At 48.6% G+C, this 25689-nt stretch overlaps 2 protein-coding genes across 2 annotated transcripts in view; one reads left to right on the forward strand and one right to left on the reverse strand.

Annotated features, from left to right (window-relative positions):
* LOC144481627 (uncharacterized) overlaps positions 1–17564 on the reverse strand; it is a 74986-nt gene extending 57422 nt beyond the window's left edge. The window contains exons 1-3 of the mRNA XM_078200763.1: positions 17535–17564; positions 16660–16747; positions 13551–13806 (exon numbers count right to left, since the gene is read on the reverse strand). Of these exons, the coding sequence (XP_078056889.1) occupies positions 13551–13806; positions 16660–16747; positions 17535–17564 (374 nt within the window). The remainder of the gene's footprint in view (positions 1–13550; positions 13807–16659; positions 16748–17534) is intronic.
* The window catches only part of gigyf1a (GRB10 interacting GYF protein 1a), a 136097-nt gene that overhangs the window by 3550 nt on the left and 106858 nt on the right, over positions 1–25689 (forward strand). The window contains exons 2-3 of the mRNA XM_078200764.1: positions 3750–3825; positions 7010–7175. The gene's annotated coding sequence lies outside the window, so the exon portion shown is untranslated. The remainder of the gene's footprint in view (positions 1–3749; positions 3826–7009; positions 7176–25689) is intronic.

A 25689-nucleotide genomic window follows, 5' to 3' on the forward strand; every position in this document is an offset into this window, starting at 1 on the left:
TGTCCCTTCGTGTCCAAAGATGTGCGGGTTAGGTGGATTGGCCATGCTAAATTGTCCCTTCGTGTCCAAAGATGTGCGGGTTAGGTGGATTGGCCATGCTAAATTGTCCCTTCGTGTCCAAAGATGTGCGGGTTAGGTGGATTGGCCATGCTAAATTGTCCCTTCGTGTCCAAAGATGTGCGGGTTAGGTGGATTGGCCATGCTAAATTGTCCCTTAGTGTCCAAAGATGTGAGGGTTAGGTGGATTGGCCATGCTAAATTGTCCCTTCGTGTCCAAAGATGTGAGGGTTAGGTGGATTGGCCATGCTAAATTGACCCTTAGTGTCAGGGGAACTAGTTAGGGCAGATACATGGAGTCACGTTGGTTAGGCCACATTTGGAATACTGCGTCCAGTTCTGGTCGCCACACTACCAGGAGGACGTGGAGGCTTTGGAGAGAGTACAGAAAAGGTTTACCAGGATGTTGCCTGGTATGGAGGGTATTAACTATGAAGAGAGATTGAGTAAACTAGGGTTGTTCTCCCTGGAAAGACGGAGGTTGAGGGGCGACTTAATAGAAGTTTATAACATTATGAAGGGCATAGATAGGGTGAACAGTTGGAAGTTTTTTCCCAGGTCAGAAATGACAAACACAAAGGGTCACAAGTTCAAGGTAATGGGGGCAAGGTTCAATACAGATATGCGGGGGACATATTTTACACAGAGGGTCGTGGGGGCCTGGAATGCACTACCAAGCAAGGTGATTGAGGCGGACACGCTAGGATCATTTAAGACTTATCTAGATAGCTACATAAACAGACTGGGAATAGAGGGATACAAACGGATGGTCTAGTTAGGAACACATGATCGGTACAGGCTTGGAGGGACGAAGGGCCTGTTCCTGTGCTTCTTTGTTCTTTGTTATTGGGAATAGGGCCTGGGTGGGATTGTGGTCGGTGCAGACTCAATGGGCTGAATGGCCTTCTTCTGCACTGTCGGGATTCTATTCTAATATTTAAGTAAAAAAATACTGCCTGTGCGGAGTCTGTGCATTCTCCTCGTGTCTGCGTGGGTTTCCTCCGGGTGCTCCGGTTTCCTCCCACAGCCCAAAGATGTGCTGGTTTGGTGAATTGGCCGTGCTAAATTATCCCTTGGTGTCAGCGGGACTAGCCAGGGTAAATGCAAGGTGTTATGAGGATAGGGCCTGGGTGAGACTGTGGTCGGTGCAGACTCAATGGGCCGAATGGCCTCCTTCTGCACTGGAGGGATTCTATGATTCTATCTCGGTTCTGAATGGCTCACCCCTTATTCTTAGACTCTGAGCCCGAGTTCTGGACTTCCCCAACATGGGGAACATTCTTCCCACATCTGGTGTGTTGACAGTGATTGTCTGTGTGAGCTTCAATGTCTTGCATTCTGCTGTCGCTGTGTGAATTTCCCAGTGTGGGCCACATTGATGAAGAACCCAGATTTATTTTCCCTCCGCCGCAGAGTCACCAGTGCAAATGAAGGTTTCCCCATTGCCGATCAGTCTACTCGGGGCATTTATTCTCTGAACTGTAAGATGGGCACAGTCTCCTTTTAAACCTCCCTCCAAATACAATTGCAACGGTCAAACTAACTTGCTGATGTTAGTTACAAACCGCTAACTGTGAAATGCAGTGTCCTTTTGAGGTGGAGTGTTGCATCGTAATATCTGAGGTGGGGGTGTATTAAATTTGGATGTAAAACGCTTCCTTCGTTGAGTGCACAGTCTCTTCTCTATGCCCCGACTTGATCCTGTGTGACAACAGGTGTCATACACTGAAAACATCCCCACCTCTCCTCTACACCAGCAAGTGTTTGTCACACCGCTGTGCAGGTAACCAGCTTATTAGTGCTGCCTTTGCAGTTCTCCTGGCTGTCAGGGGGTTTGTGTCACTGCTGTACTGATTTGATTTGATTTATTATTGTCACATGTACTGGGATACAGTAAAAAGTATTGTTTCGTGCGCGCTATACAGACAAAGCATACCATTCATAGAGTACATAGGGGGCAAGGATTTGATTTGTTTTATTATTGTCACATGTATTGGGATACAGTGAAAAGTCTTGTTTCTTGCGCGCTGTACACTCAAAGCATACTGTTCATAGAGAAGGAAAGGAGAGAGTGCAGAATGTAGTGTAACAGTCACAGCTAGGGTGTAGAGAAAGATCAACTTAATGCGAGGTAGGTCCATTCAAAAGTCTGACAGCAGCAGGGAAGAAGCTGTTCTTGAGTCGGTTGGTGCGTGACTTTTGTATCTTTTTCCCGATGGGAGAAGGTGGAAGAGAGAATGTCCGGGGTGTGTGGGGGTCCTTAATTATGCTGGCTGCTTTTCCCCGAGGCAGCGGGAAGTGTAGACAGAGTCAATGGATGGGAGGCTGGGTTTGCGTGATGGATTGGGCTACGACCTTTTGTAGTTCCTTGTAGTCTTGGACAGAGCAGGAGTCATACCGAGTTGTGATACGACCAGAAAGAATGCTTTCTATGGTGCATCTGAGATGTTGCTGCCATTTTTCCTGTTTAATTTTTGGCAGGGTGGGGAGAAGTCTGGCAGCCATTTGGGTTGTCTTCCTAACGTGGCTGTGATTGAGCCCTCACTGATGTGGGACAATTGAGTCAGCGTGATCCAGTGACCTGTCAGTGATCCAGTGACCTGTCAGTGATCCAGTGACCTGTCAATGATCCAGTGACCTGTCAGTGATCCAGTGACCTGTCAGTGATCCAGTGACCTGTCAGTTCTTTTTTTCTGTTTTTTTCCTCTTTATAACATCATTTGTTTTCTCATCTCCTCATTTTTAATGCATGTTGCAGTTCAGAAAATACTGGCAGCCCTGCTGTCGCCTGCCCAGGTTTCCATTCTATCCATGACACAGCCTGAAAGGCATGCCACTTGACTGTGGAAGGCCTCGCGGTGGTGCCTTGGATCATGATTGCTTCCTAGTCTGATTTCTTGGTTGTGCTGACTGTAGAAATAGACTTGGAGTGTCCTCTGTCAGGGAGGACAAATCAGCCACGGTTCCTGCTCCAGATTACTGTCTGGAGTAGGTTAGGAAGGGATTCGATAGGGCGGGTTTCCATTTCCTGGTGATAATATCAACCAGGGGCCATCGATATAAATAACAAATTCAATCAGGAATTCAGGGGGAACTTCTTCACCCAGAGAGCGGTGCGGATGTGCGTCACTACCAGAGGGAGTTGTTCAGGTGAATAGTCTCGGGGGAGCTGGATAAACGCACAAGGGAGGAAAGGAATAGAAGGATATGGGGATTGGTTGAGGCACGTGTGGAGAATAAACCACAGATCATTTGGGCTGAATGGCCTGGGGTATTGGGGCAAAATAGAACTAGCCTGGCTATGAGGGTCCTCACCTGATGAAGGAGCGGTGCCCCGAAAGCTCGTGCTACCAAATAAACCTGTTGGACTTTAACCTGGTGTTTGTGAGACTGCTTACTGTGCCCACCCCAGTCCAACGCCGGCAACTCCACATCACGGTTGAATAGCCAACTGAGATTGTGGTCTAGCATTCTCGCAGAGAATGGCCACCTGTTTAAAGCACCATGAGCCACTTGTATAGCCGTGTACACTTGTACTGGCACCTTGAGGGTGAAAGTCTACAGCATGTTTAGTAAGGAGTTCTCATGATGAGCTGACCATTGTGCTGGTTTATACTGATGGTATTTCATTTGTTTGTGAGTGGATGCAGTTTCTAACATTTTTTTCCTTTTCCCCCCTTTCCTCTCCACAGATCTATTTCTTCTAGGTGGTGGTGAGACATCAGATCATCAGTATAATTCTCTACAAACATTTATAGCTGTATTAAAGTAAGTAACAATTCTACCTAAACTCTGTTAGTGCTGTGAAAATAAACTTTATCCCTTCAGCGTTGTCACAGTGGCGATGTGTTCATGTTTTGTCCGTGTCAGTGTTGGGGGGATTGGCCTTCCGAGCTTGGCTTGTGTGTGCGGAAGGAGTTGTTTTAACAGTAGGGCGAAGTAACAGCGGGGGATTCCTCATCCCAGCTCTCACCTTTTCCATTTCCCTCCCTCTCCCCAGGGCATAGAGGTACCGATAAGGTCAGTTGTGGCTCAGTGGGCAGCGCTGTCCCCACTTGAGCCAGATGGTTGTGGGTTCATGACCTGAGCATCAAAATGAAGGCAGGCACTTGCAGTGCTGTCGTGAGGGTGAGATGTTTAACGGCATCCATTCTGAGGTGGACATAAAAGATTACATGGTTGTTGGATCACAGAGTAGGGGAGTTGTGGGGTGACATGGTGGCACAGTGGTTAGCACTGCTGCCTCCCCAATCCCACCCAAGCCCTATCACCATAACCCCATGCATTTACCCTAGCCAGTCCCCCTGACACCTAGGGTCAATTTAGCACGGCTAACCCGCACATCTTTGGATTGTGGGAGGAAACCAGAGCACCCGGAGGAGACCCATGCAGGCACGGGGAGAATGTGCAGACTCCACACAGGCAGTGACCCAACCGGGAATTGAACCTGGGTCCCTGGCGCTGTGAGGCAGCAGTGCTAACCATGTGCTACCGTGCCGCCCTTTGGTTAGGGGGGATTGGCCGTGCTAAATTATCCCTCAGTGTTACCCGAACAGGCGCCGGAGTGTGGCGACAAGGGGATTTTCACAGTAACTTCATTGCAGTGTTAATGTAAGCCCACTTGTGACACTAATAAATAAACTAATAAATTCTATGATTTCTTTCTATGATTTCTTTCTTTCTATGAAATTAAAAACACTCCCCGGCGTCCTAAAGCCATTACCTATCCCTCAATCAGCATCACAGCCCGGTCGTTATCATATTGCTGCATGTGGGAGCTTGCTCTGCACGAGTTAGCTGCCATTCTACCAGTGGCCACACTTCAAAAGTAATTCATTTGCTCTAAACTAAAACTCAATAGGATAGAGTAGAACATAGAACAGTACAGCACTATTCTATCACTGCTCTATCATTAGGATAGAGTAAATGTGGGCCAAATGTTTCCTCTTGCGGGGCAATCTCGAACAAGAGGTCACAGGGTATAGGTTGAGAGGCGGTAGATTTAAAACTGCGATGAGGAGGAACTACCTCTCGCAGAGGGTGGGGTGAATCTGTGAAACTCGCTGCCCCGTAGCGCGGTCTGAATCGTTGAATGGTTTCAAGAAGGAGATAGATATATTTCTAATTTAAAAAAAGGTGAAAGGGAGGCGGGGAAGAGGTGGGGTGGTGGATTTGAGACCAGGGAGAGATCTGCCATGGTTGAATGGCGGAGCAGGCTCAAAGGGCTGAATTTGTCTACTTCTGTCCGAGCTCCTATGTCTCGAGGTCATGAAAAGATGTTCTAAAAATGTAGATCGCGTTTAGTTTGTTTATTAGTGTTACTAATAGGCTTGCATTATGTTGTCCGGGGTATTTTTAATATCCCACTGACTCACTCGACCAGCACTGTATATAATGGATTTTACGCAAACACTTATCAAAACAAAATGACGACACACACAAACCAATAGTAAATAGCCAAGACGCAACTTTATTCCAAACAGTAAAAGACTTGAGTTTTACAGCTTTAACTATTGTCTTTGCGTCTCTATCATTGAGAAATTCATAAGCTACCCCGGATCCCGTCAGTACGTTGCACCCACAAGTCCGTCTCTCTCTGTCTGTCTCTCTCTATCTAATTGATCATTTAGAAATTCGTATTTTACCCCGAATCCCCGTGATCCCATCAGTATGTTGCACCCACAAGTCCGTCTGTCTCTCTCTCTCTGGCCTGTAGGCGAGCTGCTCATGTCGCTGCCGTGTCCTAACACCCTTCTGGGGGAAACTGGAGAGCTGGTCTTCTCTCGAACGCTGCCAGCTGAGGTTTCTTATACCTGTCTGGCTACCTTCCGGAATCCCCCAAGGATCTGGCCCCTCAGTGATTAGTCTCACATCGTCGTTGAAGGGTTTTGATGGGGGTGAATGAGTTTCGATGGCGGACCCTTTGTGTTTGTGTGCTAGATGTCTAGTTTCAGTGTCTAACGTGCGTGGAATCTTTTGTTTCGCTGTGTCCGTGCCGTGTATATGGTGGTAATCTGTTCCTCAGGAAGTGTATAACTGTCCTTTTAGACATGTCCTGGGGCATCTTTGGGTTTCAATTGTCTAAGCTCAAATCTTGCAAAGGGCCTGTCTCCAGGCAGACTGTTTTGGATTGAGGTAATCCCAGCACACCTTGCTTTTAGGCCAATTTCTCTGTCAGTTTTTGTGTCACCTTGCTGCGCTTGTGTTTCTGGCCTGATGTTTGTCTGCTGCTGGTTTCCTTCCAATGATTCTATTTTACTCAAGCAGTCACAGGCTGCTACAGTTAACACTGCAATGAAGTTACTGTGAAAATCCCCTAGTCGCCACACTCTGGTGCCTATTCGGGTGACACTGAGGGAGAATTTAGCACGGCCAATGCACCCTAACCAGCACGTCTTTCGGACTGTGGGAGGAAACCGGAGCGTCCGGAGGAAGCCCACGCAGACGCAGGGAGAAGGTGCAGACTCCACGCAGGTGGTGATCCGAGCCGGGGTCCCTGGCGCTGTGAGATAGCAGTGCTAACCTGCTGCGCCACAAATCTGTCCATCCTTTGGGTGCTACATGGAGCCGACACTGTGCGTCCAGTCCACCAAGGGCCAGTCCACCTAACCCGCACACCTTTGGACTGTGGGAGGAAACCGGAGCACCCGGAGGAAACCCACGGGGAGAACATGCAGACTCTGCGCAGACAGTGACCCAAGTCGGGACTCCAACCCGGGTCCCTAGCGCCATGAGGCAGCAGTGCTAACCACTGCGCCGCCCCAAAACAAACACCGCCCCAGGTGGGACTCGAACCCACACTCCCTGGCTTAGGAGGCCAGCGCCTTATCCATTCGGCCAGTGAATCGCTGATTTATTTTTAAAAATTCATTCATGGGGCATGGGGGATGCTGGCTGGCCAGCTTTTGTGCTGTTTTCCATGACTCATTTGCACCTTTTTCCTTTTTTACAGGTTTGATTCGCGGCTGGAACCCTGTCCTGACACGAGTTGGAAGGGGAACGCCGAGTTGATAGCCACAGCTTTCTGATGCACTAGTCTCTATGGCTGCCAGCGCTCGACCTCGGGTCAGACGCTGTCCCCACCAATATTTGAACTAACAGATTAACTGCAGACACATGTAAGTAGATGCAATGGAGCAAGTGGCCGAATTTCGCGCTGTCGAGCAGGGGGCGGGCAAAGGGGCGTTATTTGCGCTGCCCTTGCCGGGCGTCCCAGTATCAAATCAGCCTCGTGTCTCTGAAGCCAGTTTTACACCTGTTCGGATTGCCCGGGTGTTGGCGGGAACCTCGATGCTCGCCATTTTCTGCTGCTTCAGTTGGACACTGAGCTGCGCGCGCAAGGGTGATCCCAAGTTTCCATGTGTTAGTTTGGGGTGGAGAAAGAGCGTCTGCAATTAGCATCTTTGTTAAGGAGCTTGTGTCAGCAGTCTGGAAAAAAAAAAGTGCTGGTTAGGTACGTTGAACAGGCGCTGGAATGTGGCGACGAGGGGACTTGCACAGTAACTTCACTGCGGTGTTAATGTAAGCCTACTTGTGACTAATAAACTTTGCTTTTGATCCAAGGTTTTATCAAAGACGTATTTACTGTTGTTGGATAAGGATAGGATGGAGAAGTTGGTTATGACATCTCCTGCAGTTAAATAGCCTCACCTTCTTGAAAACATGCAGCCTTACAACTTTGCTGTCAGGGAGGGACTATAGGTGTGGGACCAATCGCCAGCAAGAGTGAATTCCTGTTTGGGAGGGCAGGGGGGGTGGTTGTTGATGATGGGCAAGGAGACTGTGTTTAATTCGAGCGTTGCTGGGGCACGAGGGAGCTGGGAAAAGTTACGTTTATTAGTCACAAGTAAGGCTTACATTAACATTGCGATGAAGTTACTGTGAAATTCCCCTAGTCGCCACACTCCGGCGCCTGTTCGGGTCAATGCACCCTAACCAGCACGTCTTTCAGAGTGTGGGAGGAAACCGGAGCACCCGGAGGAAACCCACGCAGACACGGCGGAGGAGAGCGTGCAGACGCCACACACAGTGACCCCCGAGCCGGGAATCGAACCCGGGTCCCTGGCGCTGTGAGGCAGCAGTGCTAACCACCGTGCCCTCTGCAATACAATCCTGCAGTCAGCATGAAAATCACTGGATCTTTAATGATAAAGTTCCCCTCTAAATGTGTCTTTGGTTATCCATGGTTGACCCTCTATCAGAGCTTGTATAAAATGTAGGATTACTGGTGGAAATGAAGAAGCCTCATTCAGTGAACCTTATCACCTGGTTGACAGCCACGCTTGCGATTTCAATTTTTTAAAGGATTCTGCAGTGGTGTTTTAAAAGCAAGTCGGTTTAAAATTAAAGTCTGCAGGGTGCAGTCTTGGAAAGAAATGTGGTAAAGCTGCGCATGCCAGCTTGGGACGTGACAAACTCGCAGTCTGTTTCGTACTGTTTCATCCAATAGCTGCTGTCTCATGCAGGTGCAGCAGGCGGTAAAGAAGGCAAATGGTATGTTGGCCTTCATTGCGAGAGGTTTCGAGTACAGGAGCGAGGGATGTGTTGTTGCAATGATACACGGCCTTGTTGAGGCCACACCTGGAGTATTGTGTGCAGTTTTGGTCTCCTTTTCTGAGGAAGGATGTTCTTGCTCTGGAGGGAGTGCAGCGAAGGTTTACCAGGCTGATTCCGGGGATGGCGGGACTGATGTGTGAGGAGAGGTTGACCAGGTTACGATTGTTTTCACTGGAGTTCAGACGAATGCGAGGGGAATCTCACAGAGACTTATAAAATTCTAACAGGACTAGACAGGGTAGATGCAGGGAGGATGTTCCCGATGGTGGGGGAAGTCCAGAAACAGGGGTGACAGTCTGAGGATTCGGGGTAGACCATTTAGGACGGAGGTGAGGAGACATTTCTTCACACAAAGAGTGGTGAGCCTGTGGAATTCAGTACCACAGGAAGTAGTTGATGCCAAAACATTGAATATATTCAAGAGGCGGCTGGATATAGCACTTGGGGCGAACGGGATCAAAGGTTATGGGGGGAAAGCAGGATTAGGCTATTGAGTTGGATGATCAGCCATGTTGGTGATGAATGGCGGAGCAGGCTCGAAAGGCCGAATGGCCGCCTCCTCCTATCTTTGTTTCTATGTCTCACCCTGGCCCATTAGCCAGGATAACCAGGGACATTGAGCCTCTTGCTTTAGGTGGCCAAACAAATAATGTTCAGCACCAGTTCTGTACACGTGGACGGGGCACGCGATTCCCTGCCTGCCGGCCGCACTTCCGCAGAAGCGAGGAGTCGTCAGTTGGGTGGGTTGCTGGCCAATCTCATAAATAGACCGGGGCGGCACGGTGGCACAGTGGTCAGCGCTGCTGCTTCACAGCGCCAGGAGTCTGGGTTCGATTCCTGGGACCAGGTTACCCGGAGGACAGTGCCAAGGGCTCGGGCAGGCAAGGGACTGCGGGTTGTTGGCCTGTGACCAGCAGCTGGCCATCTTAATGCAGTCAGCAGTGACCCGAACCCAAAGCAAGTCGACCGACCAGCTGATGTATTATTTTTTCTCTCTGGCCTTGAATCAGAATCGGCTGGATGGACAGAGTTCCAAACCGGCGGGATGAATCGGGAGCAGGTCGTCAGGAATTAAAAGGCGCTGCTACGTGCAGTTAGAGAGAGAGACAGATGGGACGTGGGAAATGAAGACTGGATGGTTCTGTCCTGACAACGATTGGGAGAGGAAGAAGAAAGATTGGGTGGGGGGTAACCTTGGGAAGGTGACTCGGGGAGGCTTGAAGAAAGCCAAAAAAACATAGGAATTCGAAGTGAGAGTCGGCAATTCAGCCCTTCAGCTCCGTCGTTCTATATCACCATGGCTGATCTCCATCTCATCCCAACTCCACCTCCCTGCCTTTTCCCCCATAGCCCTTTATCCTGCTTTCGATCAAATATTTATCGATCGCTTTCTTGAATAAATTGATTGATTCTGCATCCACTGCACTTCTGGGGCAGTGAGTTCCATAGATTCGCAACCCTCTGTGAGAAGTAGCTTCTCCTCATCTCTGCCTTGGCCCTCCCCCCTCTTACTCTACAACTATGACCTAGACTGTTCTAGACATTTGGTTAACATTTACTCTGATCAATCCCATTGATTTTTTAATATACCTCAATCCAATCCCCCCCTCGTTCTTCTGCACTCCAGCGAGTACAAGCCTAAGCTGTTCAACTGCTCCTTATACGGCAGCTCCTTCAAACCTGGAATCAATCCAGTGAACCTCTTGTGAACCGCCTCCAGTGCCGCCACCACCCTTCCTCAAAGGAGGTGACCAAAACTGAACGCAATGCTTCCAAGTGTGGTCTCACCAGTGCCTTATACAATTGTAATGATGTGGAGATGCCGGCGATGGACTGGGGTGGGCACGGTAAGAAGTCTCACAGCACCAGGTTAAAGTCCAAGAGGTTTATTTAGTAGAATGAGCTTTCAGAGCGCTGCCCCTTCATCAGGTGACTCACCTGATGAACGGGCAGCGCTCCAAAAGCCCGTGCTACCAAATAAACTTATTGGACTTTAACCCGGTGTTGTGAGACTTATACAATTGTAACAACACTTCTCTACTTTTATACACTAGACCCTTTGCAATAAGTGCGGCACGGTAGCACAGTGGTTAGCACTGCTGCTTCACAGCTCCAGGGACCCGGGTTTGATTCCCGGCTTGGGTCACTGTCTGTGTGGAGTTTGCACATTCTCCTCGTGTCTGTGTGGGTTTCCTCCGGGTGCTCCGGTTTCCTCCCACAGTCCAAAGATGTGCGGGTTAGGTTGATTGGCCATGCTAAAATTGCTCCTTAGTGTCCTGAGATGCGTAGGTTAGAGGGATTAGCGGGTAAATATGTAGGGATAAGGGGGTAGGGCCCGGGTGGGATTGTGGTCGGTGCAGACTCGATGGGCCAAATGGCCTCTTCCTGCACTGTAGGGTTTCTTTGATGATTCCATCTGCCTTCCTTATAACATTCTGCACCTACATACCCACTTTCTGAGACTCATGCACAAGGACACCCAGATCCCTCTGCACAGACGCCTTTTGAATCTGTTTCCCATTTAAATGGTAACTTGCCCTTTTATTTTTCCAGCTAAACTGGATAACCTCACATTTATCCACATTAAACTCCATCTGCCGGATTCTGGCCCACTCCCCGAGCCTGTCAGTATCCATTTGTAAACTTTTTCTCTCCTTGTCACAGCCTGCTTTCCCAACTATTTTCGTATTGTCTGCAAATTTTGCTGTTACACACTGTCCCTGCTTGTACATCATTGATATAGTTTGTACGCAGTTGTGGTTCGAGACCTGAACCCTGCGGGGGGGATCCCACTGATTACAGATCGCCAACTGATGGAAGGAAGACAATGCCAGCAGCCCCTAAGGGCTATGGTGACAAAGAACAGACAATCTGACTTTGCTGTTTCTTACTCCAATTTGGAAAGGATTGGAGAAGCATGCAAGAGAGCGCCAGTCAGCTGGTTCGCGATGCAGGGTGACGCCAACAGCGCGGGTTCAACTCCCACACTGTTAGAGGGGGTATTAATGAAGGCCCGCCTTCTCAACCTTGCCCGAGGTGTGGTGACCATCCACTGAAATCACCACCAGTCAGCTCTCCCCCTCAAAGGGAAGAGCAGCCGATGTGTCTAAAGATGTGCAGGTTAGGTGGATTGGCCATGCTAAATCTGGGACTATGACGACTTGGTGGCGCAGTGGTTAGCGCCGCTGCCTCACAGCGTCAGGGACCTGGGTTCGATTCCCAGCCTTGGGTCACTGTCTGTGGGGAGTTTGCACATCCTCCCGCGTGTCTGCGTGGGTTTCCTCCGGGTGCTCCGGTTTCCTCCCACAGTCTGAAAGATGTGCAGGTTAGGTGGATTGGCCATGCTAAATTGTCCCTTAGTGTCCAAAGATATGATTAGGTGGATTGGCCATGCTAGATTGCCCCTTAGTGTCTAAAGATGTGCAGGTTAGGTGGATTGGCCATGCTAAATTGCCCCTTAGTGTCCAAAGATGTGCAGGTTAGGTGGATTGGCCATGCTAAATTGCCCCTTAGTGTCTAAAGATGTGCAGGTTAGGTGGATTGGCCATGGTAAATTGCCCCTTAGTGGCCAAAGATGTGCAGGTTAGGGGGATTGGCCATGCTAAATTGCCTCTTAGTGCTCGGGGGACGAGCAAGGGTAAATGCGTGGGGTTATGGGGATAGGGCCTGGGTGGGATTGTTGTTGGTGCAGACTCGATGGGCCGAGTGGCCTCCTGCACTGTGGGAAGTCTATGACTTTACCTTTTTTACCAGTTTGGTTACAGTGGGTCATAACGTCACCCCAGGAACTTTAAATTGACTATAGTTAGATCCTGGCAGCACTCGAGGTAGCGCTTATGGGAGTGACCGGCTTTGCTGTATCTGATGCAGAGCCTTACTCTATATAGAAAGAAAACCTTGCTATTGTTTTGTTAATCTCAAACAACATCACCAGGTTTGGGTAATCTGTCGATTCCTGAAGTTACCAGTCGTCAGTGCTTTGTAACAACGTACGTGAGGTGTATTCGGTCCAGAAAATGGGTGTGGATTTGTTTTGGAGGCAGCTTTTCAGTTGACCTCTTTGTTGTGAGGCTGAGATTCCCACCTCGCTTCCTCAGCAGCTGAAATTGCAGCCAACCTGAAACTCGAGCAACTTGGAAGTTTCAATCGCCCTTTGCGTATTTGCTGATGCGATGTGTGCGCTGCTGCTGGCTGAGCCAGTGTTTATTCCCCATCTCTGATTACCCTTGAGAAAGCAGTTGGTGAGCCACCACGTTGAAGCACTGAGGTAGACCATTTAGGACGGAGGTGAGGAGACATTTCTTCACCCAAAGAGTGGTGAGCCTGTGGAATCCATTACCACAGGAAGGAGTTGATGCCAAAACATTGAATGTATTCAAGAGGCGGCTGGATATAGCACTTGGGGGGCGAACGGGATCAAAGGTTATGGGGAGAAAGCAGGATTAGGCTATTGAGTTGGACGATCGACCATGATGGTGATGAATGGTGGAGCAGGCTCGAAGGGCCGAATGGCCTCCTATGTTTCTATTGTGTCAGATCAATGAAGGAGAGTCCTTAAAAAACTGCGTTGTCACATTTCCAGTCCAAACATAATCAGTTAGTACACCAACAGAGCTGTTAGGGAGGGAGTCCCAGGATCCTGCCCCAGCGACAGTGAAGGGATGGCGGTATATTCCCAAGTCAGGCTGCTGTGTGACCTGGAAGGGAGCTGAAGGTGGTGGTGTTCCCATGGTTATTGGTTTTCGAAGCAACTTCATTGCAGTGTGAATGCAAGCCTACCTGTGACTTAATAAATAAACTTTACTTTTATGCTGTAGTCTTTAATTGGATGACTTACTTTTGAAGCGGTTGTATTTTTAAGAAAATGTTGTCAGAAGAATTGCACAGCCGTAGCCACGTCCTTTTCTTCTCTTGTGGTTTGAAAAGATGACACTTGCCTTTCATACAGCACGGTTGAAGGGTGCTGAAGCCTTTGAGGAGTGTAGTCACTGTTGTAATGTAGGAAAAACGTGGGAGCCAATTTTGTGCACAGCAAGCTCCCACAAGCAGCTGCCTGATAATGAGTGGTTAAAAGTCTTTTCGCACCGTTGAGTATAGGCCAGGCTGCGTTGAGCTGGTACGAATGCTTCTGCAAAGCGTGTTGGTGAATCTGTGGCTTTGTCAGGTGATCTGGCCACTTTTCAGTCACTTTTTCTGCCCACACGTTTCCAATTTACTGGTGGCTTACTCCAGCATTGTAATCCCCGCAATGCGACGCTTCTTGAATGAAGTTGAACCATGCCAGCTGTAGCCTGATGAGATGTTTGTCGGCTCGTGTTTACTTGGGCACTTTTACACGGATTCTTTGTGACCGAGAGGATGAATATCCACAGGGCTTTCAGGCTGGTGTCGGTGCCCCCTGTGACTTGCTCGGTTCTCGGTTTCTATGTGAGCTCCTCTTTCTCACACTGTAACTTCTGCTTTCTATCTTGACTATAAGTGTGCCCAGGTAGTCTAAAATGCCCTGGGTGCTTCGGCAGAGCCATGGCAACTAACTGATTATTTTTGGACTGGAAATGCGACAACCCAGTTTTTTAAGGACTCTCTCTCTCTCTTTCATTGATCTGACAGGAAAGAAACATAGGAGGAGGCCATTCGGCCCTTCGAGCCTGCCCCGCCATTCATCACCATCATGGCTGATCCTGCTTTCCCCCCATAACCTTTGATCCCATTCACCCCAAGTGCTATACCCAGCCGCCTCTTGAATACATTCAATGTTTTGGCACCAACTACTTCCTGTGGTAATGGATTCCACAGGCTCACCACTCTTTGGGTGAAGAAATGTCTCCTCACCTCCACCCTAAATGGTCTACCCTGAATCCTCAGACTGTGATCCCCTGGTTCTGGACTCCACCCACCATCGGGAACATCCTCTACCCTGTCTCGTCCTGTTAGAATTTTATAAGTCTCTATGAGATTCCCCCTCATTCGTCTGAACTCCAGTGAAAACAATCCTAACCTGGTCAATCTCTCCTCATGCATCAGTCCCGCCATCCCCGGAATCAGCCGGGTAAACCTTGGCTGCACTCCCTCCAGAGCAAGAACATCCTTCCTCAGAGAAGGGGACCCAAACTGCACACAATATTCTAGGTGGCCTCACCAAGGCCGTGTATCATTGCAACAACACATCCCTGCTCCTGTACTCGAAACCTCTCTCAGTGAAGCTGACATACCTTCTTTACCACCTGCTGCACCTGCATGCTTCCCTTCAGCGACTGGTGCACAAGGACACCCAGGTCCCTCTGCACACTCCCCTCTCCCAATTTACAGCCATTCAGGTAGCAATCTGCCCTCTTGTTTTTGCTTCCAAATTGAATAACCTCACATTTACCCAAATTATACTGCATCTGCCATTGATTAGCCCACTCACCCAATCTGTCCAGGTCATTCTGAAGGATCTCTGCATCCCTGTCACAGGTCACCCTCCCACTCAACTTGGTATCATCTGCAAACTTTGAGATGTTACATTTTGTTCCCTCATCCAAATCATTAATATATATTGCGAATAGCTGGGGTCCCAGCACTGATCCCTGTGGCACCCCACTAGTTACTGCCTGCCAATTTGAAAAGCACCCATTAATTCCTACTCTTTGTTTCCTCTCTGCCAACCAGTTTTCTATCCATCTCAATACACCTCCCCCAATCCCATGCGCTTGTGTAGGTTAGTAGGATCGGCCGTGCTAAATTGCTCCTTAGTGACCAAAGGTGTGTAGGTTAGGTGGATTGGCCATGCTAAATTGCCCCATGGTGTCCAAAGATGTGCAGGTTAGGTGGATTGGCCGTGCTAAATTGCCCCTTAGTGTCCAAAGATGTGCAGGTTAGGTGGATTGGCCATGCTAAATTGCCCCTTAGTATCCAAAGATGTGCAGGTTAGGTGGATTGGCCGTGCTAAATTGCCCCTTAGTGTCCAAAGATGTGCACGTTAGGTGGATTGGCCGTGCTAAATTGCCCCTTAGTGGGATTAGCAGGGTAAATGCGCGGGGTTAGGGGGCTGGGGGCCTGAGTGGCATTGTTGTCAGTGCAGGCTCGTTGGGTCGAAGGGCTTCCTCTGCACTGTAGGGATTCCATGATTAAAGCAGCTCGGGGGTTTGTGATTTTTAAACCGTTCGATGTTGTCGCACCTAAAGTGAAAATCCCAGCCTCGCTACAATAAATGTTCTGTGATGTTACGTAACCAGAGAGCACGTTTTCTAATCTCTGCTTCGCACCAGGGTTGAGCCTTTCTCCACGGCGCATGGTTTGATTGTGGCCACACTTCCATCTCTGATGCCACCATTTTGAGAGATTAAAATCGAGTTTGACAAGTGCTTTCGCCAGCTGCTTGGCTTTTTGGGGTGGGGGAGCACCAATCAAACCATTATTAGGGCGGCACAGTGGTTAGCGCTGCTGCCTCACAGCGCCAGGGACCATGGTTCAATTCCTGGCTTGGGTCACTGCCTGTGCGGAGTCTGCATGTTCTCCCCCACCGTGTCTGCGTGGGTTTCCTCCGGGTGCTCCGGTTTCCTCCCACAGTCCCAAGATGTGCAGGTTAGGTGGATTGGCCATGCTAAATTGTCCCTCAGTGTCCAGAGATGTGCAAGTGAGGTGGTATGGCCATGCTAAATTACCCGTTAGTGCCCAAAGATGTGCAGGTTAGGTGGATTGGCCATGCTAAATTGCCCCTTAGTGTCTAAAGACCTGCGGGTTAGGGCGCATTGGCCGTGCTAAATTCGCCCTCAGTGTTACCCGAACAGGCGCCGGAGTGTGGCGACTGGGGGATTTTCACAGTAACTTCATTGCGGTGTTAATGTAAGCCTTACTTGTGATAAATAAACTTTAATAAAATAAGCTTTATCTTTTCCGTTGGCATTCTGAGATCGCCAGAACTTATTTTTCTGCTTTGTTTCTCTCGCTCTTTCTGTCCGAGTTGGAATCTTGTTTGAGTGCTGCTCCCACACTTTGCTCAAAGCCAATGCTGGCACATTCGTCGAACCAAAGCCCACCTGTGGGTTACTTTTGGTAACTCACCCATCTCGTTTCGGTGGTCATTTTTCACGCCAGAGGTCATCGCTGTTCTCCTGCCAGATATGTTAATGTAAGCTGTTGTCTGAGACGGCTGGAGATTAAATAGATAAGGTGATCACATCACCTGATTGAACAGTTGAGTCTGCCTTAGACCGGGGATTTAATATGGTATGATTATTGCCGTCACATTGACGGGTGTTAGGCATCATCACTCAGAGAATCATACAAAACAAAAGAGACAACTCGGCCCATTGAGACGGCACCGACACATTGAAAACACCTGAACTCCCACCTAATCCCAGTTGCCAGCAGTTGGCCCATAGCCCTGAATGTTACAGCGTGCCAAGTGCTCATCCAGATACTTTTTAAAGGATGTGAGGCCTCCCGCCTCCACCACCCCCCCCCCCAGGCAGCGCATTCCAGACCCTCACCACCCTCTGGGTCGAAACACTTTTCCTCACATCCCTCCCGAAACCTCCTGCCCCTCACCGTGAACCTACGTCCCCTCGTGACTGACCCTTCAACTAAGGGGAACAGCTGCTCCCTATCCACCCTGTCCATTCCCCTCATGATCTTATACACCTTGATCAGGTCGCACCTCAGTCTTCCCTGCTCCAGAAAAAACAACCCAAGTCTACCCAACCTCTCTTCATAAAAGTTCCATCCCAGGCAGCATCCCGGTGAATCTCCTCTGCACCCTCTCCAGTGCAATCACATCCTTCCGATAATGTGGCGACCAGAACTGCACACAGTGCTCCAGCTGTGGCCTCACCAAAGTTCTATACAATGCCATCATGACCTCGCTGCTTTTATAATCTATGCCTCGATTGATTAAGGCAAGTGTCCCATATGCCTTTTTCACCACCCTATTGACATACCTTTCGGAGACCTGTGGACAAACATGCCATTGTCCCTTTGTTCCACAGAACTTCCTGGTGCCCTACCATTCATTTAGTACCTTCTTCTCAAATTACTCCTTCCAAAGTGCATCACCTCACATTGTTCAGGGTTAAATTCTATCTGCTACTTCCCTGCCAATTTGACCATTCCATCTACATCTTCGTGTAGAAGACGCTCCGCCTCACTGTTAACCACTCGTCCAATCTTTGCGTCATCCACAAACTTACTAATCCTACCCGCCACAAAGTCGTCAATGTTTATATAAATGCCAATTAATAGGGGACCAAACACAGATCCTTGTGATATGCCACTAGACACTGAAGCCGCCTTCTGTCATCACCCTCTGCCTCCTCCAACTGAGCCAATTTTGAATCCACTTTATCAAATTACCCTGTATCCCATGTGAATTTACCTTCATTACAAGTCTTGCATGTGGGACTTTGTCAAAGGCTTTGCTAAAATCCATATAAACTACATCAACTGCACTATCCTCGTCTACTCACCCTCGAAGAATTCAATGAAATGTGTTAGGCATGACCTCCCTCTGACGAAGCCATCCCTGATCAAGCTTTCCCTCTCCAAGTGGAGATAGGTGCTCTCCTTCAGAAGCTTCTCCAATAGTTTCACTTCCACTGACGTGTGACTCACTGATCTGTAGTTCCCTGGATTGTTTCTGCAACTCTTCTTAAATAGCAGAGCCACATTAGTTGTTCTCCAGTCACCTTCCCCATGGCCAGAGAGGAATTGAACATTTTGGGTCAGAGCCCTTGCAATCTCCCCCCTTGCCTTCCAGTGCAGCCGAGGGCACAGTTCATCTGGACCTGGAGATTTATCCAGGCTGCCAATACCTTGTCCTCCCCTATGCCAATTTGCTCAAGAACCTCACAGTCTCTCTCTGAATTCCATACCATCGTCCTCATTCTCTTGGGTCAAGACGGATGTGAAGTATTCGTTCAACACTCTTACCAATGTCCTGTGGCTCCACCCACAGATTTCCCCCTTGGTCTCTAATGGGCCCTATTCTTTCTCTGGTTATCCTCTTCCCATTGATATACTTAAAATATCTTGGGGTTTTCCCTACTTTTACCAGCCAGAGCTTTCTCAAATCCCCTCTTTGCATTCCTAATTGCTTTCTTAAGCGCCACCCTGCACTTTCTATACCTCGCTGATGCCTCCACTGATTTGTTCCCGTCGTACTTTTTAGAAGCCTTTCATTTCCTTCTCATTGTATCCTGAGTATCTCTGGTCATCCATGGTTCTCTGGGCTTGTTATTCCTACCTATCTCCCGAGAGGGAACATGTAATGGTTTGCACCTCCCCCATTTCTTTTTTGAATGCACCCCCCACTGCTCTTCTGTAGATTTTCCCGTTAGTAGCTGTTCCCAGCCTACCTGGCCAGATCCTGTCTTATTTTACTAAAATCCGCTCTCCCCCAATCCAAAACTTTATCGGCAGTTTATCGATTTCCTTGTTCATAACGAGCTTAAATTGTGCCATGTTGTGATCGCGATCATTATCGCTATTGTCAGGTATAAATGGCTAATAGTGTTTTTTTTTAACTTGTGGCTCAGCCAGCATTTATTGCCCATCCCTAATTGCCCTCGAGAAGGTTGCAATGCTGTCCATGTGGTGTAGGTAACCCAGGGAGGCAGCAGGGTTTAGACCCAGCGGCGATGAAGGAACGGCGACATCCTTCCAGGTCAGGATGGGCGAGTAATTGAAGGGGAACTTGCAGGTGGTGACGTTTCCGTGCATCTGCTGCCCTTCTGCTTGTGGGCGGCAGAGGTCGCAGGTTTAGAAGGTGCTGTCAAAGGAGCCTTGGTGAGTTGCTGCCCTGCATCTTGTAGGTGGCACACACTGCTGCTTAATTTTATATTCATTCGTGGGACTTGGGCATCGCTGGCTGGCCAGCATTTGTTGCCCTTGAACTGAGTGCATCACTCAGCCATTTCAGAGGGAGGTTAAGAGTCATAGAAACATAGAAGATAGGAGCAGGAGGAGGCCATTCGGCCCTTCGAACCTGCTCCGCCATTCATCACCAACATGGCTGATCATCCAACTCAACAGCCTAATCCTGCTTTCCCCCCATAACCTTTGATCCCGTTCGCCCCAAGTGCTATATCCAGCCGCCTCTTGAATACATTCAATGTTTTGGCACCAACTACTTCCTGTGGTGATGAATTCCACAGGCTCACCACTCTTTGGGTGAAGAAATGTCTCCTCACCTCCGTCCGAAATGGTCTACCCCGAATCCTTAGACTGTGACCCCTGGTTCTGTGCTCCCCCCACCATCGGGAACATCCTCCCTACATCTACCCTGTCTAGTCCTGTTAGAATTTTATAAGTCTCCATGAGATCCCCCCCCTCATTCGTCTGAACTCCAGCGAAAACAATCCTAACCTGGTCAATCTCTCCTCACACATCAGTCCCGCCATCCCCGGAATCAGCCTGGCAAACCTTCGCTGCACTCCCTCCAGAGCAAGAACATCCTTCCTCAGAAAAGGAGACCAAAACTACACACTGTACTGTAGGTGTGACCTCACCAAGGCCCTGTATAATTGCAACAACACATCCCTGCTCCTGTACTCAACCTCTCGCAGTGAAGGCCAACATACCATTTGCCTTCTTTACCGCCTGCTGCACCTGCATGCTTACCTTCAGCGACTGGTGCACAAGGACACCCAGGTCCCTCTGCACACTCCCCTCTCCCAATTTACAGCCATTCAGGTAGTAATCTGCCGCCTTGTTTTTGCTTCCAAAGTGAATAACCTCACATTTACCCAAATTATCCTGCATCTGCCATTGATTTGCCCACTCACCCAACCTGTCCAGATCATTCTGAAGGATCTCTGCATCCTCGGCACAGTTCACCCTCCCACCCAACTTGGTGTCATCTGCAAACTTTGAGATGTTACGTTTTGTTCCCTCATCCAAATCATTAATATATATATTGTGAATAGCTGGGGGTCCCAGCACCGATCCCTGTGGCACCCCACTAGTTACTGCCTGCCAATTTTGAAAAGCACCCATTAATTCCTACTCTTTGTTTCCTCTGTGCCAACCAGTTTTCTATCCATCTCAATACACGTTCCCCCGCCCCCCCAACCCCACCCCTGCCACCGCCGCCCAATCCCATGCGCTTTAATCTTGCACGATAATCTCTTATGCGGGACTTTGTCAAATGCTTTCTGAAAGTCCAAATATACCACATCGACTGGCTCCCCCTTGTCAACTCTACTAATTACATCTTCAAAGAATTCCAACAGATTTGTCAAACATGATTTCCCCCTTCATAAACCCATGCTGACTCTGTGTCTGATCCTGCCACTGCTTTCCAAATGCTCCGCTGTAAAGTTCTTGAAAATGGATTCGAGATTTTTTCCCCACTACCGATGTTAAGCTATAAACAAGTCAACGGCATTGCTGTGGCTCTGGAGTCACATGTAGGTCAGACTGGGTAAGGACGGCAGATTTCCTTCCCTAAAGGACATGGGATCAAGAGGAGGCAATTTAATGCCCTGAGACTGATCTACCATTCAGTGTTCATGGCTGATTCGCGACCCAAACTCGCCTAATATCCCTTCATACAAAAATAGCAATCTGAGACTTGGAATTAACAATTAATTTTGCATCAGCTGTGACTTGGGGAAGGATTCCGAAGTTTCTGCCAGCGTGTGTGGCAGCCTTTCTGAACTCTATTCCTAAAATGTCTGCCTCGAATCTTTTACCACACTGCCCCGAGTCTTAGACTCCCAAACCGACAGAAACAGAGCTACTTTCTGATCCGCTTTAATATCAATCCATTTCAATCAAAACACTCTTAACCTTTCTAATTTGCCGGGGATACAATCCTAGTTTGTATAATCCCTCCTTGTAATTTAACCCTGTGGGTTTCCTCCGGGTGCTCCAGTTTCCTCCCACAGTCCAAAGATGTGCGGGTTAGGTGGATTGGCCGTGCTAAATTGTCCCTTGGTGTCCAAAGATGTGCAGGTTAGGTGGATTGGCCATGCTAAATTGTCCCTTGGTGTCCAAAGATGTGCAGGTTAGGTGGATTAAACATAGAAACCCTACAGTACAGAAAGAGGCCATTCGGCCCATCGAGTCTGCACCGACCACAATCCCACCCAGGTCCTACCCCCCCATATCCCTACATTGGCCATTGCCCCTTAGTGTCAGGGGGACTAGCAGGGTAAATATGTTGGGTTATGGGGATAGGGTCTGGCTGGGATTGTGGTCGGTGCAGTCTTGACAGGTGGTTGGTGCACAGCACGGTTCCACACACTGCAGTGAACCAGCCTCCCATTCCATCGACTCCATCTACACTTCCCGCTGCCTGGGGAAAAGCAGCCAGCATGATCAAGGACCCCACACACCCCGGACATTCTCTCTTCCACCTTCTTCCGTCGGGGGAAAAAGGTACAAAAGTCTGAGGTCACGTACCAACCGACTCGAGAACAGCTTCTTCCCTGCTGCTGTCAGACATTTAGAACCATAGAAAATTACAGCTCAGAAACAGCCTTTTGGCCCTTCTTGTCTGTGCCGAACCATTTTATGCCTAGTCCCACTGACCTGCACTTGGACCATATTCCTCCACACCCCTCTCATCCATGAACCCGTCCAAGTTTTTCTTAAATGTTAAAAGTGACCCCGCATTTACCACTTTATCCGGCAGCTCATTCCACACTCCCACCACTCTCTGCGTGAAGAAGCCCCCCCTAATATTCCCTTTAAACTTTTCTCCTTTCACCCTTAACCCATGCCCTCTGGTTTTTTTCTCCCCTAGCCTCAGCGGAAAAAGCCTGCTTGCATTCACTCTATACCCATCAAAATCTTATACACCTCTATCAAATCTCCCCTCAATCTTCTACGCTCCAGGGAATAAAGTCCCAACCTATTCAATCTCTCTCTGTAACTCAGCTTCTCAAGTCCTGGCAACATCCTTGTGAACCTTCTCTGCACTCTTTCAATCTTATTTACATCCTTCCTGTAACTAGGTGACCAAAACTGTACACAATACTCCAAATTCGGCCTCACCAATGCCTTATATAACCGTACCATAACACTCCAACTTTTATACTCGATACTCCGATTTATAAAGGCCAATGTACCAAAGGCACTCTTTACGACCCTATCCACCTGTGACGTCACTTTTAGGGAATTCTGTACCTGTATTCCCAGATCCCTCTGTTCAACTGCACTCTTCAGAGTCCTACCATTTACCCTGTACGTTCTTCTTTGGTTTGTCCTTCCAAAGTGCAATATCTCACACTTGTCTGCGTTAAATTCCATTTGCCATTTTTCAGCCCATTTTTCTAGTTGGTCCAAATCCCTCTGCAAACTTTGAAAACCTTCCTCACTGTCCACTACACCTCCAATCTTTGTATCATCAGCAAACTTGCTGATCCAATTTACCACATTATCATCCAGATCATTGATGTAGATGACAAACAACAATGGACCCAACACCGATCCCTGCGGCACACCACTAGTCACAGGCCTCCACTCAGAGAAGCAATCCTCCACAACCACTCTCTGGCTTCTTCCATCGAGCCAGTGTCTTATCCAATTTACTACCTCCCCATGTATACCTAGCGACTGAACCTTCCTAACTAACCTCCCATGAAGGACCTTGTCAAAGGCCTTGCTGAAATTTGAATGGACCTACCTCGCATTAAGTTGATCTTTCTCTACACTCTAGCTATGACTGTAACACTACATTCTGCACCCTCTCCTTTCTTTCTCTGGTACGGTATGCTTTGTCTATAGCATGCAAGAAATGATACGTTTCATTGTATACTAATACATGTGACAATAATAAATCAAGAAACTGGAGTTAATCATTTAGTGGCATTGGTCTAGCGGTAGATGTTGGCCAGAACACGAGGACCATTCCCAAACACTCTTGAGTAAAGCTTTTGGATCTTTCGTGTGTGTGAAGACGTGGAGGTGGGAGTTGTTTCATCCAAAAGAAGATGAAGGCTTTAAGCTCCATTTTGGAGATTTGACCGAATTTTTAAAAGTTAAAGTTTATTTATTAGTCACAAGTAAGGCTTACATTAACACTGCAATGAAGTTACTGTGAAATTCCCCCAGCCGCCACACTCTGGCGCCTGTTCGGACCAATGCACCCTAACCAGCGCGCCTTTCGTTCTGACTGTGGGAGGAAACTGGAGCACCCGGCGGAAACCCACGCAGACATGGGGAGAATGTGCAGACTCCGCACAGACAGTGACCCAAGCCGGGAATTGAACCCAGGACGCTGGCGCTGTGAGGCATCAGTGCTAATTGTGTGTACTGTTCTCCCACAGTCACTTTGAGCGGGGTGGGGTAAGGGAGATGGAAATGTTTTTTAAAAATGGAATATCTGGGCTGTTGCGACGTTGCTTTTTATTTGGTTTTTTTTTTGGGTGATGTTTGAGCTGATGAATGACTCACAAGCAATAGATAGGCATGAATACTAGACTGTGCATGCAGTCTGTGCATCATCCCCATTAGAGACAAGCCCTGGCTGAGGACTCAAGCTCTCTGCTGCATTGGCCAACTGTACAATAATAGCGCCTCACATAATTGACGATTATGATCCCCTGCATACACCACTAAACTGTTGGAATGGGCATGAAGTGTGTTGCTTCTATTCTTTGGTTCCCGGTGGCTCCTTGGTATTTTGTAACTGTGTGTAGTTCTCCAAATGCTGACAGCTCCAGGAAGACAGCTCTTTAAAGAAAAGGAGACCTTGAGTGCGAAGCCTTAACGTGTTAAAAGTATGAGCGAAAGGTGCGCTGTTCCTCCCCAGGCTTACTGATTTTCTCTAACAGAAGGAAGTGGGGTCATTGCCAGGGGGCTAACTTTCAGTTGTATGGCTGTGTGCCACACTAAAACATGCATTGTTTACACAACGCCGTCTGGCCTCTTTTGTAGGGTTCATTTTGTTTTCAAGTGCAGGTCCTTGGAATTGTTTCAACTATCTTGTGCTTGTGCACTGGCCCCTCTCCATTTCTGCTCACGGGGAAGCTCTGTTGCCCCTCAGCCCCACTCGCACCAAATCCTGTTCAGCCAGCTGAACCGCGTTGGTTCTGGTCTGGCAGAATCTCTTTTACTAACTCCAGTTTTACTAGGCCTCCTTTGCGCCACACTCGTTCAGGTATGGCCTTGATATCAAGGACAGTCACTCTCCTCGCCTCCGGGGTTCAGTTTCTTTGTCCATGTTTAGACTAAGGTTGTAATGAGGTCAGCAGCGAGTGCCCCTGGCAGATCAGGTTAGTGGTGAGCAGGTACCGCTTGGCCGCACTATCAGTGACCCTTTCTATCACTTGGCCAATGATCGAGAGGAGGTTGAAGGGCAGTAATCGGCCTTTGCCTTGTTTTTTGGGGGCAGGGCATGGCTGGGCAGTTTTCCACATTGCTGGGTAGAAAGCAAAGTTGTCGCTGTACTGGAACAGCTTGGCCAGGCAAGTTCTGGAACACAGGCCTTCAGTACTATTGCTGGGATGTTATCAGGGCCCATTGCCTTTGCAGTATCCAGTGCCTTCAGCCCTATCTTGATATCACGTGGAGTGAATCGAATTGGCTGAAGACTGGAGTCTGTGATGCAGGGGACCTCAGAAGGAGGCAGGGATGGAGCATCCACTTGGCACTTCTGGCTGAAGGTTGTTGTGAATGCTTCAACCTTGTCTTTTGCAGTCCTGTGCTGGGCTTCCCCCCCATCATTGAGGATGGAGATATTTCTGAAACCACCTCAATTAGTTGTTTAGTCGTCCCATCACCATTCAGGTCTGAATGTGGCAGTACGACAGAACTTAGATCTGATCTGTTAGTTGTGGAGTCGCTTGGCTCTGTCTTGCTGCTTTCACTGGTTGGCACACAAGTAGTCCTGTGCTGTAGCTTCCCCAGGTTAGAATCATAGAATCCTACAGTGAGGAAGGAGGCTATTCGGCCCATCGAGTGTGCACCGACCACAATCCCACCCAGGCCCTATTCCCATAACCCCATGCATTTACCCTAGCTCGTCCCCTAACACTAAGGGGCAATTTAGTATGGCCAATCTACCTAACCTACACATCTTTGGATACTAAGGGGCAATTTAGCATTGCCAATCCACCTAACCTGAACATCTTTGGATACTAAGGGGCAATT

This window comes from Mustelus asterias, chromosome 31 (assembly GCF_964213995.1).
Source record: "Mustelus asterias chromosome 31, sMusAst1.hap1.1, whole genome shotgun sequence".
In the NCBI taxonomy this organism is placed as follows: Eukaryota; Metazoa; Chordata; class Chondrichthyes; order Carcharhiniformes; family Triakidae; genus Mustelus; species Mustelus asterias.